This window comes from Leucopleurus acutus (genome assembly GCF_964270905.1).
Source record: "Leucopleurus acutus genome assembly, chromosome: 13".
Classification (NCBI taxonomy): domain Eukaryota; kingdom Metazoa; phylum Chordata; class Mammalia; order Artiodactyla; family Delphinidae; genus Leucopleurus; species Leucopleurus acutus.
The window spans coordinates 83520953-83536431 of record NC_139155.1 but is presented as its reverse complement, the minus strand read 5'-3'; the positions used below and the strand labels follow the sequence as shown (position 1 = coordinate 83536431).

At 62.7% G+C, this 15479-nt stretch overlaps 1 protein-coding gene across 1 annotated transcript in view; it reads left to right on the top strand.

The window, feature by feature from the left end:
• The window catches only part of PITPNM2 (phosphatidylinositol transfer protein membrane associated 2), a 143891-nt gene that overhangs the window by 127099 nt on the left and 1313 nt on the right, over positions 1–15479 (top strand). Inside the window, exons 8-23 of the mRNA XM_082853429.1 lie at positions 1683–1787; positions 1948–2018; positions 5180–5427; positions 5865–6054; positions 6193–6312; positions 6888–7093; positions 7602–7780; positions 9138–9308; positions 11213–11377; positions 13062–13210; positions 13559–13675; positions 14000–14116; positions 14237–14385; positions 14479–14628; positions 15012–15195; positions 15274–15402. Of these exons, the coding sequence (XP_082709555.1) occupies positions 1683–1787; positions 1948–2018; positions 5180–5427; positions 5865–6054; positions 6193–6312; positions 6888–7093; positions 7602–7780; positions 9138–9308; positions 11213–11377; positions 13062–13210; positions 13559–13675; positions 14000–14116; positions 14237–14385; positions 14479–14628; positions 15012–15195; positions 15274–15402 (2450 nt within the window). The remainder of the gene's footprint in view (positions 1–1682; positions 1788–1947; positions 2019–5179; positions 5428–5864; positions 6055–6192; positions 6313–6887; positions 7094–7601; positions 7781–9137; positions 9309–11212; positions 11378–13061; positions 13211–13558; positions 13676–13999; positions 14117–14236; positions 14386–14478; positions 14629–15011; positions 15196–15273; positions 15403–15479) is intronic.

Here is a 15479-nt window from a genome sequence, read left to right as displayed (position 1 = left end):
GGTCAGGGAACTAAGATCCCGCAAGCCATGCGGTGTGGCCAAAATAATAATAATAAAATTCCCTAAGAAGCTTTACAAAAGCATAACTTCTTCTAATCTTCTAATGTTTGTAATTACTGTCTTTTCATGATTAAATTAACACACACCTAATGTAGAAACCTTAGAAAATACAAACAAGTAGAAAATACATGAAGTACCCTTTTTCCCGCGAATCCCAGAATAAGCACAACAAACAGCCGGATAAATCACCCACCTGTGCTGGGGAGATGCACCTACCAAACGTCCTCGCTTCGTACCTTGCCTTTCCTCTTGAGGAAGTAAGGGGGCCAGCAGGCAGGTACAGGGAGACAGGTTTGCAGTTTATAAGGCGGGACGCACTCAGAAAGGGACAGGGACTTGCCCACAGGCACACAGCAGGGCAGAGGCAGATGTGGCCCTGGGGTGGGGACCCGGAAAGGGAGGCAGGTGGTTCCTGAGGCAGCCTCTGCACCTGGGGCCTCCCTGAGGTTAGAGAGGGTGTTTGGGGCATCCCATACTCCCACTGCCCTCCAGCCAGGCCAAGAGGCTGAGCCCCCCCTGGCTCTGTGTCCCTGATATGAGGCAAAGACACATCTAATGTAGAAACTTTAGAAAAAGCTGGAAAAGAGAAGAGACAGCAGAGCAGGAGATGCCAGAGCCGCAGTGTCCTGGGGAAACTGTCCCAGTGACCCACAGAGGAGGGACCAGCCACGGCAGAGCCCAGACAGCTGCTTCCTACCCAGCAGTCATGGGTGAAAGTTCTCAGAAAAGCAGAAAAAAAAAAGTCATGGATGGAACTGTTCATAGCAGCACTTCTCACTAAGCAGTCGTTCTGTGGACATTGAAAACAGTCAGGAACATCATGGAGAAACAAGACGTGGTCCGTCCATACGATGGAATATGACTCGAGCATGAAAACGGATGAGGCACTGACACGTGGTTGAAATTTAGAAACACCATGGGAAGTAGAAGAAGCCAGACAAAAGACCACATACTGGGGCTTCCCTGGTGGCGCAGTGGTTGAGAGTCCGCCTGCCGATGCAGGGGACACGGGTTCGTGCCCCGGTCCGGGAAGATCCCACATGCGGCGGAGCGGCTGGGCCCGTGAGCCATGGCCGCTGAGCCTGCGCGTCCGGAGCCTGTGCTCCACAACGGGAGAGGCCACAACGGGGAGAGGCCCGCATACCACAAAAAAAAAAAAAAAGACCACATACTGTATGATCCCATGTATGGGAAATGTCCCGAACAGGCAAATCCATAAGGACAGAAAGTCAACCGGTGGTTGCCAGGGTCTGGGAGAGGCGGGGGATGAGGCATGACTGCTAATGGGGACAGATGGAGAAGTTCTGGAACCAGATAGAGCTCATGGTTGCACAGCATTGCGAATGGACTAAATGCTACTTGAAAATGGTTAAAATGGTGAATTTTATGTTAAGTGAAAGTTACCACAAGTTTTTGAAAAACATCAGGCAGAAGCCCGTGAGTATGTAGCCGTGTGTCCATCCTGTTAAGGAAGGGAGAGCATAGAACCAAGTGGGGAGGGCCACACGGGCCAGAGAAGCATGGGAGCCCCCAGAGCGACCACTCTTAGGCCTCCCAGCGGCCCCCTCCCCTGACTCCCTGCCCTTGATCAGGGTGCTGAAGCCCCTCTCTCTTCTCCCCAGAGGACCTGTCCGATTCAGAGGAAATGTTCCCCAAGGACATCACCAAGTGGAACTCCAATGACCTCATGGACAAAATCGAAAGCCCTGAGCCAGAGGACACACAGGGTAACCAGCTGGGGGCTGCAGGCTACAGCCTCCTAAGGAGGAGCACCGAAGCACCCAGGGGGGTTGGGGGGACACCTCGGGCCCTGCTTGTCACGGTCACAGCCTCTGTCCGCTGGGCCTGCCCCTTGGCTCACACCCACCCACCGCTTCTGTGTTGCAGACGGTCTGTACCGCCAGAGCGCCCCCGAGTTCAGGGTGGCCTCCAGTGTGGAGCAGCTGAACATCATCGAGGTGGGTGCCAAGGTGGAGAGGGCCAGGGCTGCAGCAGGGGGGGCAGGGCGTAAAGGACCAGTCCTGCGGGGGAGACCATGGAGGCAGAGCTTGGCTCCCACAGCATCATGTCCACACTGTCCTGGGCACCACTGGAGAGAGGCCTGGGGCCCAGCCCCTCTGATGCCCCTGAGAGCCAATAGGGACTGCAGACAGCTCCCCCGAGGAAGGCCTTGACCCCGCTCCACCCTTGGAAAGCAAAATGAGAAACTTGTAAATTCCCCATCAAAAATAAGCTTGTCTGAAGTCCCTGAAGGAAAAAAGATAGAAGGGGAGGAAGTGAAAGTCATCTAGGCAGAAGTGATGTGGCCGCCCCGCCGGGGGTGGGAAGAGTCTAATTGTCCAATCAAACTGTCTTGGTAGAGCGCTTGTGTCCGCTTCGGGAGTTCTTTGCATGGAGCTCACGCCCCTTCTCCTCCTCCACCTGTGGGCGGTCAGAGCTGTTTGCAGTGGGGCAGGAGCCGGGGCAGAGTGGGGCTGTCACACACTGCGGTCACCTCACTGCTCTGGCCTCTAGCTGCCCGAGGTGGAGACGGCACCTCTGGGGACTCAGGACCCGTGGGGAGTTTGGACCGCGGAGGGGGTGCATCCGCACCGCCCTCCTCCTCTTGGGGTTCTCTTTGAGGTCTGAGGTCGAAGCGGGCTTTTCTAGAAGGGTAACTGGAACGAGGGGAATTGACTCCCAGTTGCCGGTTAATGGCGATAAAGCAAACGGAGCCCCCTCCTTGCCTTCGGCGCACACAGCTCTGACGGCCCCCCAGGAGGGGCAGAAGGGGCCTCGGGCTCTGGATCTTCCTGGGGATGTGCATTTGGACCCAGCACTGGTTCTGGGACACCGCCATCCAGAGTCAGATCCCTTTGCTGGCAACGGTCCCCAAACCGGAGCCTCTTCTCCCAGCCTCGAGGAAGGAGGACGGCTTTACCTAGTCACTGCTGGAGACCCCTGGCTCTCCAGAGTGGGCTCCCAGGCCCCGCCTCCCAATGGCTCTGTTCCCACTGGGGTTCAAGTCTCAGGCAGGGTGTGCCCCTGTAGAAAGCAGTTTGAATGGGAGGAAAGCTGTGTCTCGGACCAGCCTCCTGGGTCCCTGAAGAGTCCCCAGCCTCCAGCGCTGGGTCCCAGCAGCCCGGCACAGGCAGGATTCTCTCAGCCCCGCACTGCCCAGCCCTGCCCGTCCCAGGTGACTAGGGGCCACGTGGGGGTGGCAGGGAGGGTGCTGTAAGACGCGCCTTCCATGAGCCTCTCGCCTGGCTGTGTTGATCAGTCTTTGGGACCATCTGGTGCTTCTATCCTGGCCTGTGCTCTGGGCAGCCAGTGACCACACCCTGCCTTGGGCCGTGAGTTCATTCCTGCCCAGGCCCTGTGGCCCACAACCGGCCGATGACCAGCCCCCTCTTGGGGACTGAGGCAGCCCAGCCTTGCCTCCACCCCAGGCCCAGTACCACCTACCAGCCTTCCTCCCGCCCAAAGCCCTCTGCTGCTCAGAGGCTCCCAGCCCAGCCCGACCCATTCCCGGTGGGCTCGCCAGTCCCTGGGTTCAGTGCCCAGTTCAGGGCCAGCTGACCCCCCATGGCCCCTCCAGATGGCTTCAGCCCCTTGTTCTGCTCCTGAGTTCCGTAGGGACAGGCCCCTCTCTTCAGCTCCCTTCCCCGCCCCCCTCAGCCCCTGACATAATATGGGCAAGGCAGGTACTCACCTGTGGCTCTCTTGGGCCCTGGCCCTGGCCTCCCACACCAGAAGTCACACACCCGAAGCCAGGGATGGGGAGAGGCCCCTGGGGATGGGGCTACAGCCTAGGGTAGCAGAAGAGCACTGAGCTGGTGGCAGGAGCTCTGGGTTCCGGTCCAGCTTGGTACTGATGCGCTGTGTGATATTAGACAAGTCCCTTGTCGTCTCTGGGCCACCTCGTCTCTAGATAGAACAGTTCCATTCCCATGGTGGATGTGTGTAAGTCTCACTTGGACTTCATAAGCAGGGCTGACTCCTCACAAATGAGGGGGGTTCAGATAGACACACCTGCGTTGCCCTCCCCACTCTAAGATGCTGGGGTTATGCCACCTCTGGGACATCTCTGCTCTTGAGGACCTTGGTCTTAGAGGCTGGGAATGGCAGGGCCTGGGGGCCATGGGCCTGGGGCAGCGGGGGAGGGCCCATGTAGATGGAGGGAGAGCTCAGAGCTGCTGGCTGAGCGGCCAAGCTGAATCTGAATCCCTGACCCCCGCCGCCCCTCTTTTTCTTTCTTTTTTTTTCTTTAATTGCTTGCCTCAGAATTGTTTTGGTTTGGATTGGTTTGGTTTGGTTTGGTTTTTGGCTGCATTGGGTCTTCGGTGCGGTGCACAGGCTTCTCTCTAGTTGTGGTGCGGGCTTAGTTGCCCCGCAGCATGTGGGATCTTAGTTCCCCAACCAGGGATCGAACCTGCATCCCCTGCATTGGAAGGTGGATTCTCAACTACTGCGCCGCCAGGGAAGTCCCCCCCAGCCCCTCTTAAGAGAGCCTGTGAGGGCTTCCCTGGTGGCGCAGTGGTTAAGAATCCGCCTGCCAATGCAGGGGACACGGATTCGAGCCCTGGGCGGGGAAGATCCCACATGCCGCGGGGCAACGAAGCCTGCGTGCATAGCCCCTGCTTGCGGCAACCAGAGAAAAACCTGCGCACAGCAACGAAGACCCAGCGCAGCCAAAAGTAAATAAATAAAATAAAATAAATTTTTAAAAAAAGAGAGAGAGCCTGTGACAGACCGACATCTGGACACAGACACACGGAGGGCCGGCAGGCCCCAAAGGCCCGCACGGGGCTGAGCCTCTGCCTGCCCCCCAAGGCTGGAAGCCCAGAAGCCCCTGCCTGGGCCCGCAGATGGGAGGTGGAGTTGTGCTTCGGAAGGAAGAGACCCTCTCCCTCCCTGTCCTCCGTGCCCCTGTCAGGCCGGCAGGGAGCAGGGCTGAACACAGAGGGGAGGGGAAGAAGCAGTTGGGCCTCCCCGGGAGAGGGGCACCAGGCCCTGGAGCAGAGGAACTGAGATGGGGTCTCAGAGGGAGTGACTGGGCCGCCACAAGCGTCCCCCCAGCAGGACAGAAGCTTCGGCCAGGAGCCGAGTCCCCAGGGAGCTCACCCCCCCACCCGCACAGGACGAGGTCAGCCCGCCGCTGGCCGTGCCGCCCTCCAAGATCCACGTGTTGCTGCTGCTGCTGCACGGAGGCACCATCCTGGACACGGGCGCCGGGGACCCCGGCTCCAAGCAGGGCGACACCAACACCATCGCCACCGTGTTCGACACCGTCATGCGCGTGCACTACCCCAGCGCCCTGGGCCACCTAGCCATCCGCCTGGTGCCCTGCCCGCCCATCTGCTCCGCTGCCTTCGCCCTCGTCTCCGAGTGAGTGCCCAGGCTCGCTGCCACCTGCCCCTCCCCTGGCCCTGAGGGTCAGGAGACACCCCACCCCCACCCCAGCCGCAGTACTGGGACCACAGTGCCGACATCCAAACCCGCCGTCTAGCCTATTCTGCCGGGAGGCGGCACAACCTACGCAGATGGCTGAGCCTAGAGTCCTGGAGGGGCCGGGGCCCAGAGCTGAGCCTCTGTTTCTGCATCTGTAATGTGGGGATGCTGACCTGCCTCTGACATACTGGCCTTACTCCCCGGCCCCGTTCCCCATGCCTGGCCTGGAAGCATCCCCACGAGGTTTGCCAAGTCAGGGCTGAGGCTCTCAGGGTGTCAGGCAGCTCCTGCTCTGATGCTCAGGTCAGGGAAGAGGGGCCCACTGGGCTGAGCTGAGGCCACCTGCTCTCTCCTGACCGGTCTCCCACCCCCAGCCTCAGCCCCTACAGCCACGACGAAGGCTGTCTGTCCAGCAGCCAGGACCACATCCCCTTGGCCGCCCTGCCCCTGCTGGCAACCTCTTCGCCCCACTACCAGGAGGCCGTTGCCACAGTGATCCAGCGGGCCAACCTCGCCTATGGGGACTTCATCAAGTCCCAGGAGGGCGTGACCTTCAACGGGCAGGTGAGTTGTGGGGTGGGGGAAGGGAAGACAGAAACCCTGCAGGGTGGGCTGGCCTGGTCCTCCAGGCCAGGGCTCTCCCCAGCCAGCCCTCCAACAAGCAGGGCGGGCTCTCAGGCCCCTGAGCCTCTCCCCCTCCAGGTCTGCCTGATCGGGGACTGCGTTGGGGGCATCCTGGCGTTCGATGCCTTATGCTGCAGCAACCAGACGGTGTCTGAGAGTCAGAGCAGCAGCCGGCGGGGCAGTGTGGCCAGTGTGCAGGTACTAGCTTCCCCCAGCCCCCCGGAGCAGGGGGCCTCCAGGTTGAGGACGGTCACCCTCTGCCTCCAAACATCCCAGAGGCCTGCGGAAAAAGGGAAGGGCAGAGGTTGCTAACGCAGGTGCCCAAAGGCAGGGGGTGGATGCGTGGGACAGGTGGACAGCTGCGGCGTGGCTCAACCTAGGAGCACGGCAGCTTCAGCAGGCGGTGAAGCAGGGTCTGCACTGTGGGGAGCAGGCTCTGGTCCTGGGGGGTGGATCCTCTGAGCTTCCCAGTAGGAGAGAGCACCCAAGGTCCCTCTGCTGCAGACTAGCAAATGGCCTGGCAGGCCGGGCGAGGCAGCGGGATCAGTGGGAGATCAGCAAGGCCCACATGGGCAGGCCAGGCCAGGAGTGAAGGCTGGGGGGGACCGTGGGGCACAGAGGGACAGGGCTTTTCCCTCCCTGGCTTGGGTGAGAGGCCGCTGAGCCGTGGCCAGTGGGCCTGGAGTCAGGAGGGCAGACATGGCTTCCAGGACACTGAAGAGGGGGCCAGGCCAGTGGCCACCGGGCAGTGAGCCTGCATGGGGCCGTTCCAGGATACTGACCTGCTGTCCCCGGGCACGACGGTCAATGCGGCACACGGCGGCACCCTGGAGAGCAGCCGGCACCTGAGCCGCAGCAACATCGACATCCCCCGGAGCAACGGCGCTGAGGACCCCAAACAGCAGCTGCCCCGCAAGAGGAGTGACTCGTCCACCTACGAGCTGGACACCATCCAGCAGCACCAGGCCTTCCTGTCCAGGTGGGTAGTGAGGCCCGCCGCCAGGTGAGGTCGGGGACTCTTAAGACAGAGGGACGGCTCAGAAGTGAGAACATGGATAAGAGGGTGCTGGAGGCCCCCCGGCCCTTGTCCTGCGATCCCCAGACTGGGCCACGGCCCTTCAGCTGGGAGAAGGTGCTTGTTGGGTACGGCTGTGGTCTTGTACATGCCTTGGGCCATCTTGAGTCAGAGGGAACAGATTGACCAGGGCTGGAAGTGGGGATGGCAGAATCAGGGAGCAGAACTGACCAGGGGCGGCATGATCCTGGTCAGGGCTGTCCCAAAGGCGGTGGGCTCCCTAGAGAGGTTGGGACCTGCTGTCACCGGAGGTGTCCCAGCAGGTGCTGGACAGCTGCACTCACAGGACCACACAGGGGCCAAGCCTTGTTTGGGCCTGATGACCCCTGAGGAGCCTCTTTCAGGAGGCTAAGGACAGGCCAGCCCCGAGAAGGTCTGTGGTGTGACCTCATTCGTCCCCCGGCATCTGCAGCCTCCACGCCAGCGTGCTGAGGAATGAGCCCAGCTCCCGCCACTCAAGCAGCTCCACCATGCTGGACGGCGCAGGGGCCGTGGGCAAGTTCGACTTCGAGATCGCTGACCTCTTCCTCTTTGGGTGCCCGCTGGGGCTGGTCCTGGCCTTGAGGAAGACCGTCATCCCCTCCCTGGATGGTGAGAGTCCCTGCAGGGGAGGAGTGAGGCGGGGGGGTGGGGGGAGTGGGCATGAGCTGGGCAGAGGGTCTCAGTGGACCCCTGTCATGAGGCCATGGCCACCTCCCAGGCCCCTTCCTCCTCTTTTCTGCACCCCCCACCAAGGACCCATTGCTCTCCTTTGCTCCAGCTTCAGCAGCTCAGTCCCTGGCCCCATTTCCCAGCACGCCGTTTCGTTTAATCTCCAAGGCACCTCTGGGAGCTGAGGTCCAGAGATGGAAGGGGCTGCCCCAGGATCAGATGGGGCCAGACCCAGTCTCCCAGGCCCAAGGTCTTCCCATAAGGAAGAGATGTGAAACCAGGCACCCCCAAAGTCTCCTCGATCGGGTGGCCTCCCAGCCCCAGAGGGACCACAGCCACGCTGCTCCAGGTTCCTCCTCATGGCTACACACACAGGGAGACAGAACCTGTGGGCTAAGCAGGCGTCAGAGCAGCAGTCCCTGCCCAGTGACCCTGGGATCAACGAGTGTGGTCCAGGGAGAACTGCCATCCTACAGGAGCTGTGCAGGGGCCCCAGCGGGAAACTGAGGCTCAGAGAGGCAGGCGTAGACACTTGCCCAAGAGCAAGTAAACAGTGGCTTCGGTATGAGCGCACAGCTCGGAGACACTGATGTTAGGGCAACGTCATCTGTAAGGGTGAAAAACCAGAACCAGCCTAAATGGGATGCAAGCTGGTTAAATCAATCGCGGCACAGCCATACAATGGAATACCCCGCCGCAGTTAAAAAGAATGGGGCGGAACTAGAGTGCTGATACGAAAGACTCCCATTTATTGTGTTAAATGAAAAAGAAGCACAGATTATGTTCCTATTTGTATGTATTTTTTAAAGTGAGATATATGTTACTGATAGTTTATAATGACATTCACGTGATCTTCCCATCAACTATGAGATGTTCGAAAGCCCAGCCCCATCGCACAGCCTAGAGACATTTCTAATAGCGGAGGATAGCGCTACCCGGCTCAGGCCGCGCATGCGCGTGAGGCTCCCAAAAGTTGCAGGTGGGGCGCCAGCCCCGGGGCTCTGGGGAGAAAGGAGACCCTCCGTTATATGTCTTTTATCATATATATTTCTGTGCTTAAAAAGAAATTTTTTTAACCACCGTCGTTATAACTTTTTCAATTAAAACAAATTTGGTTAAACAAGGGACAGTGGCCCAAACAGAACCCCAAATTTGATAGAGACACACTTTCGGGTTTCTCTGTATCCCCAACCCCGTCCCGTCGTACTGCACCCAATCCCAGCCTGCTCTAGGCCCCGCCTCCTGAGGGCGGAGCTAGCTCCAGGCTCTGCGACTCCGCCCCCACTCCGCCCCCCAGTTTTCCAGCTGCGGCCTGCCTGCCAGCAAGTCTACAACCTGTTCCACCCCGCCGACCCGTCGGCCTCGCGCCTGGAGCCGCTGCTGGAGCGGCGATTCCACGCCCTGCCGCCTCTCAGCATCCCCCGCTACCAGCGCTACCCGCTGGGGGACGGCTGCTCGACGCTGCTGGGTGAGAGCCCCATGGGCCCCCGGCCTTCGGGGAGGGTGGGACGTGTCCCCTCTCCTTGGGTGCCCCAGGCCGGGGCTGGCCCTGCTGTGCGGGGAGGGGCGTCCTGCACTGAACACCTTGGAAGCGGGTCACCTGGTATAGGTGCGGGTGCATTAGCCCCACCCACCCCAGGGAGGTAGGAGGGAGACAGCCTCACAGGCCAGGGCCTCCCCCCCACTCCACCACCCCCGACACACACACACACACACACACACACACACACACACACACACACACACACACACACACACACACACACACACACACACACACACACACACACACACACACACACACACACACAGCTAGGGACCTCGCTCCCCGCCCCACCGCCCTGCCAAGGCGGACCTGAGGACCTGAGGGCCCCTGGCTGAGTCCCGGGCATTGTCCTGCCCTGGAAGGGACCCCGTGGCAGACAGCTCCGGAGCCTCCAGGTCACCTAGCCTGAAGCTGGGGTGCAGGAGCACGAGAGGGGGTTGCCCGTGACCCACTCTCGCCCCCGGGAACGGCCCGTCCCACCTGCCCCCGTGTCCTAGTCCTGTCACGTCCTGGCTCTTGAGGAGCGGCGCGTGTCTGTGTCACGTGCACACAAGTGTCTATTCTTGTGTGCCCTCTTCTCTCCCCATATGCCTCCAGTCCAGACCGTGCAGAGAAACCCCCAGCTGGTCCTGGAGGGCGGCCCCCTGGTCCCCCCCACCACAGGGATGGCTTCCTGGAGACCAGTATCCCGTTCTCACAGTCACCTGGCGAGACGGGCCCCACCCCAGCCCGAGCTCTGCTGAGTGTGTGTAACCCCCCCCCGCTCGTGGTGGCGTCTGCTTCACCGGCTGACCGCTGGTCCTCAGGGACCCCCGTGCCCTCCTTGGCCACCCGGAATTTGTGGAACTGTGGTGGCGAGAAGCAGAGACCAGGCAGGACAGGCCCTGGGAGCAGGCTTGGTGCCCCCTCTCTGGACACTAGGCAGAGCAGGGAGAGGACCCAAAGCAGAGGAGGTGCATGAGCCCAGAGAGGGGAGCAGCTGCCTCAGGGTCACCCAGCACAGGTGTCAGTCCGAGGGTTCTCTCCCCTGTTTGTGAGGCTAGCAGCAGGAGTTGGGGTGAGGCCTCGAGCCCGCTGGGACCCACCTGACCCCCAGGAGAAGACTTCGGTCCTGGCGAGGGCTTGGATTCTCAAGGCCCCACTCCCTCTTCCTGAGGAGGTCCAGGCATCTCCTGCGCCCCGTCTAGATGTGGGTCCTGTAGCCGAGCCCCGTTCTCAGGCCTGGACCCAGGTGAGCCTGGCTCGAGCCCTCAGCCCCTGCCTTTGTCCCCAGATGCCCATTCAGGGCTGGCTCGATGTGACCCGTGTGTGAGGCACGTGCAGGGGGTGTTGCCTCATTCTCAGTCCTCAGCTCTGGACATCCCTGGGAAGCTGCCCCAGGCCCCTGTTGTTAGCGCCCCCAAAGCCAGCTGCCGCGGGCTGTGGGTCAGGCCAGGCCAGGCCGAGCCCCAGAGGCCAAGATGGCTGGACTGGAAGGGTGGCCGTGGCCAGTGTGGGGCATGAGCCCGGCCGCCTTGCCTCCCTGCCCACTGTGTCTGTATTGGTCCGTCTGTCCACCCCTGCCCCAGCGCTCCCTTCTCTCTGCCTCAGCTCTGGGCCCTGAGCAGGCTGGCCCTGGCACACTTGGGCCCATCCTCTCTGCCAGCTGTGCTCAGATACCCCTGCTCCTCTGCAGCTGGACGTGTCGGCCTTGTCTGGCACAGCGGCCGCTCCGGCTGCCCCAGCCCCGGCACATGCTGGACACCCCCTCCCACTGCTCGGGGGCTGGAGGGCCGGGCTGGGCGAGGCCTCCTTACCCGCGGTCTCTGGTCCCTGTCCGCCTGCAGCAGATGCACTCCAGGCCCACAACGCGGTCTTCCAAGAGCACGCGGCCCCCTCCTCGCCCGGCACAGCCCCCACTGCCCGAGGTTTCCGCCGGGCCAGCGAGATCAGCATCGCCAGCCAGGTGTCGGGCATGGCTGAGAGCTACACGGCGTCCAGCATTGCCCAGAGTGAGTGCAGCAGTGCCGGGGCCTGCCCTCCCTGTCACAGCAAGGGGGCTGTGCTCTGTCGCAGCCAGTCTCAATGGCGGCACTGTGCCCGTCCCCCAGAGGACAGTTTGCAGCGTCTGGAGGCAACTGGGGTGGGCGCCACTGGCATCTGGTGGGTGGAGACCAGGTATGCTGCTCAACACCGTACGGTGCCCAGGACAGCCCCGCGGCGAAGAGTGATCCAGCCCCCGTGTCCATAGAGGACTCTGCAAGGAAGGAACGTTGAAAGGGGTGGCCCTGGGGCAGGGCATGGGGGGGGCAGGTACAGGTGGTGGGAGATGGGTGGTGCTGTCTCAGCTGGGGGTGGGTGGGTCTGGGAGGAGGGGTCCTAGCCCCAGGGGGACAGGTGCTCCTTGAAGGAGAAAGCTGGGGGGCCCATTTCTGGAGAAGCTGCAGCGGTGGCCGAGGGGAGCCAGGGAGGCGAGGTCTCCTGTGCCAGCCCCTCCTGCCGCCCCAGGGGGCAGAGTCACCCACAGCCTCCTTCGCTCCTGCCCATCTCAGAAGCTTCTCAGCAGCTGGAAGCGGAGTCCGGGTCACCCCACACACACACTCCCGCGGGGCCAGCGGCCCCCTGCCACGTGACTGGCTCCCAGGCTGCCTGTCAGAGCAGGGCTCCGGGGCTAAGGCCGGCGTGGGTGTCCTCCTGGCCCGCGGGGGCAGTGGCGGCCCCAGCAGGGCTGAGCCTGTGCACCGCTTAGCCACAGCCCCAGCGTCAGGTGCCCGTCCCTGCTTGCCCTCCCCCACTACCGCCCACCGCCCTGGGCCAGCAGGCAAGCCCCAGCCTGGGGAGGGCCCCCGCCTCCCCGACTTGGACATCAGAGAAGGTCCCGGGCATCACAGCCCTCCATGCACACACGTCCGCCTTCTCTAACTGGGGTCACGCTCTGTTTCCAGGCACGCCTCACCCCCAGGCCCCGCTGAGGCCTAGCGGGGAGCTGGTGGCTTGGTCTGGGAGCACCCAGACTTCCAGGAAGGAAGCAGGAGCAGCGGGGGCTGGGGGGGGCGGCTGGATGGAGGCTGGGTGAGGGCTGGGGGTTGCTCGTCAGGCAGGCTGCAGGCGGAGAGCAGGGCCACCCCGAGCCTAACCAGGTGCACCTCCTGCGTGCAGTCACCCAGGAGGCTTTTGCAAACCTGGGTGGTCCCCGAGCCTGGAGGGGGAGCCGGCTTCACACGCAGGCTCTGTAGACTGAAGGCCCTCACTTCACACCCTGCCTGCCAGGTGCTGAGGACAGCGGGCCTTGCCTTGGGGCCCAGGAATCGTGACTCCATCTCTGCAAAGCCTCGCACATCCTTGAGGCCTGCGGGGGCAGACAGGGGGTTCAGGAGAAGCCTGGAGAGGGCAGTGATAAGGCCCAAGGCGGGGGGTGGACAGGACCAGGGCCAGGGGGTCCTGCCTCCGGACTGGGCTCGTCCCCTCGCCCTGCATCTCCACATCCTCCTGGCTGAGCCACAGTCCCCCACCTCCCCCTCCTCAGGCGCCCTGGCTGCTTGCTGCTCCCGTCGCCGAGTCTGGGAGAAGGAGACTTGCTTTGGCTGCAGCCCTTCTCTCTGGTCAGAGGAGGGTCTTGCCTTTGGGCTGCGCCCGGCCTGAGGGGCCAGGTGAGCCCCTGGGGCCCAGCCCAGTCACAGCCCCTCCTCTTGGCAGTTGCGGCGAAGTGGTGGGGTCAGAAGCGGATCGACTACGCCCTGTACTGCCCCGACGCCCTGACGGCCTTCCCCACCGTGGCCCTGCCCCACCTCTTCCACGCCAGCTACTGGGAGTCCACGGATGTGGTCTCCTTCCTGCTGAGACAGGTACCCAGGGTCCCGCTGCCGGGCACACCTGCACCTCTCAGGAGGCCCGACTGACACCGCTGCTGAGGTGGCCCCATTTCATAGATGAGGACGGTGGGGAGCCCCACTTTCTGGCCCCAGCAGATGCCACAGCCAGCAGGATGGAGGAAGCCGTGGGGATGTTGAGATGGGGTGAATGGATGTGCACCCTAACAAGCCAGAGAGCAGACTGCAGTGGAGTCAAATAGTGCCCCCCGCCAAACCCTCCCATGGGTAGCGTGGCCCCTAGGGCCGCTGGCCTCTCCCCTCTAGAACAGGAAGCCCCAGGCTTGAGCCTGCCCCATGGCCTCCCTCTGTGTCCCCTCCCAGGTCATGAGGCACGACAACTCCAGCATCTTGGAACTGGACGGCAAGGAGGTCTCGGTGTTCACCCCGTCAAAGCCGAGAGAGAAGTGGCAGCGCAAGAGGACCCATGTGAAGCTGCGGGTTAGGGGTCCTCTGAGTGCCCAGGCCCCACAGCTGTCGTCCTATTGAATCCGCGCGAAAAGGCCCCATTTTACAGATGAGGAAACTGAGTCACAGAGAAACGTGCTGTCTTACTTAATCCTCACAGTCTGGGGTTGGAGCTGTTACCCCATTTACAGACGGGGACCAGCGCCAAGGCCACGTAGCTCAGTGGCTGAGCTGGGTCATCGGGCTTTGCATCCGTACTCACGCCCCAGGCCCGTGGGAAGCTTGAGCTGAGCCCAGGAGGCCCCAGCCGCCCCTCCATCCCCAGCCCTGACCCAGCTTTGCTTCTCCTCCCCCCAGAACGTGACGGCCAATCACCGGATCAATGACGCGGTCGCCAACGAGGATGGCCCTCAGGTCCTGACAGGCCGGTTCATGTATGGGCCCCTGGACATGGTCACCCTGACCGGGGAGAAGGTAAAGACACAGGGAGCCCGCGGGAGCCCCCCACCTCGCCTCCCTCTGGTGGGGGGGTGGGAAGTGGGGGTGGGGAGGCCAAGGGCACGGCCCAGCCATGACCAGCCCTCCCGGCTCCAGGTGGACGTGCACATCATGATGCAGCCGCCCTCAGGTGAGTGGCTGTACCTGGACACGCTGGTGACCAACAGCAGCGGGCGCGTCTCCTACACCATCCCCGAGACCCACCGCCTGGGCGTGGGTGTCTACCCCGTCAAGATGGTGGTCAGGTATGAGCTCCAAGGAGTGAGCAGGCCGGGTCAGCCTCGTCCGGGGCGGGAGGAAGGAGCCCTGGTGGGTTCTGATGAGCTGCCCCCTCCCAGGGGAGACCACACGTTTGCCGACAGCTACATCACCGTGCTGCCCAAGGGCACGGAGTTCGTGGTCTTCAGCATCGACGGCTCCTTCGCCGCCAGCGTGTCCATCATGGGCAGCGACCCCAAAGTGCGGGCCGGGGCCGTGGACGTGGTGCGGTGAGCGCTCCGAGCAGCAGCGGGTGGGCTCAGAGGCAGGCAGCTCCACGGCCAGGGGGCGGAGGGCCCTGGGTGCCAGAGCTGGGACATGGGGCAGGGACCCCGCAGGTGGGTCACACCTCCCAGCTGTAACCTCTTGCTGTTGATGCCTCAGTTCCCTTACCTGGGGAGCGGGGCTGCTTCTAACAAGACCAGTTACACCTGCTGCAGGGGGCGGGGGTGGGGGCCGCGAGCACCGCGCTGCTGTCAGTCCGGCTGCTGCCGCCATTGTCGGCCCCTGACCTGAGAGGCGGTCTTTATTGGCCCCCGTGGGGACTGGCTGGGCGGCCCAGGAGGGAGGACAGTACATCCGTGGGACACCCAGGCCTGCCCCTCGCCCCCAGGCACTGGCAGGACCTGGGCTACCTCATCATCTATGTGACGGGCCGGCCTGACATGCAGAAGCAGCGGGTGGTGGCATGGCTGGCCCAGCACAACTTCCCTCACGGCGTGGTGTCCTTCTGTGACGGCCTGGTGCACGACCCGCTGAGGCACAAGGCCAACTTCCTGAAGCTGCTCATCTCTGAGGTGGGTCCCGGCTAGAAGGGAGTTGGGTGGGGACGGGCGGAAGGGCCGAGCCCGCGCCCACGCCCGTCTTACCCACAGCTGCACCTGCGCGTGCACGCGGCCTACGGCTCCACCAAGGACGTGGCGGTCTACAGCTCCATCAGCCTGTCCCCCATGCAGATCTACATCGTGGGCCGGCCCACCAAGAAGCTGCAGCAGCAGTGCCAGGTGAGCAGACGCGTCATGGCTGGCGGGCGGGCAGCCCCGGGAGCCCCGCCCCCTGACAGCCATGCTCCGCGTTGCCC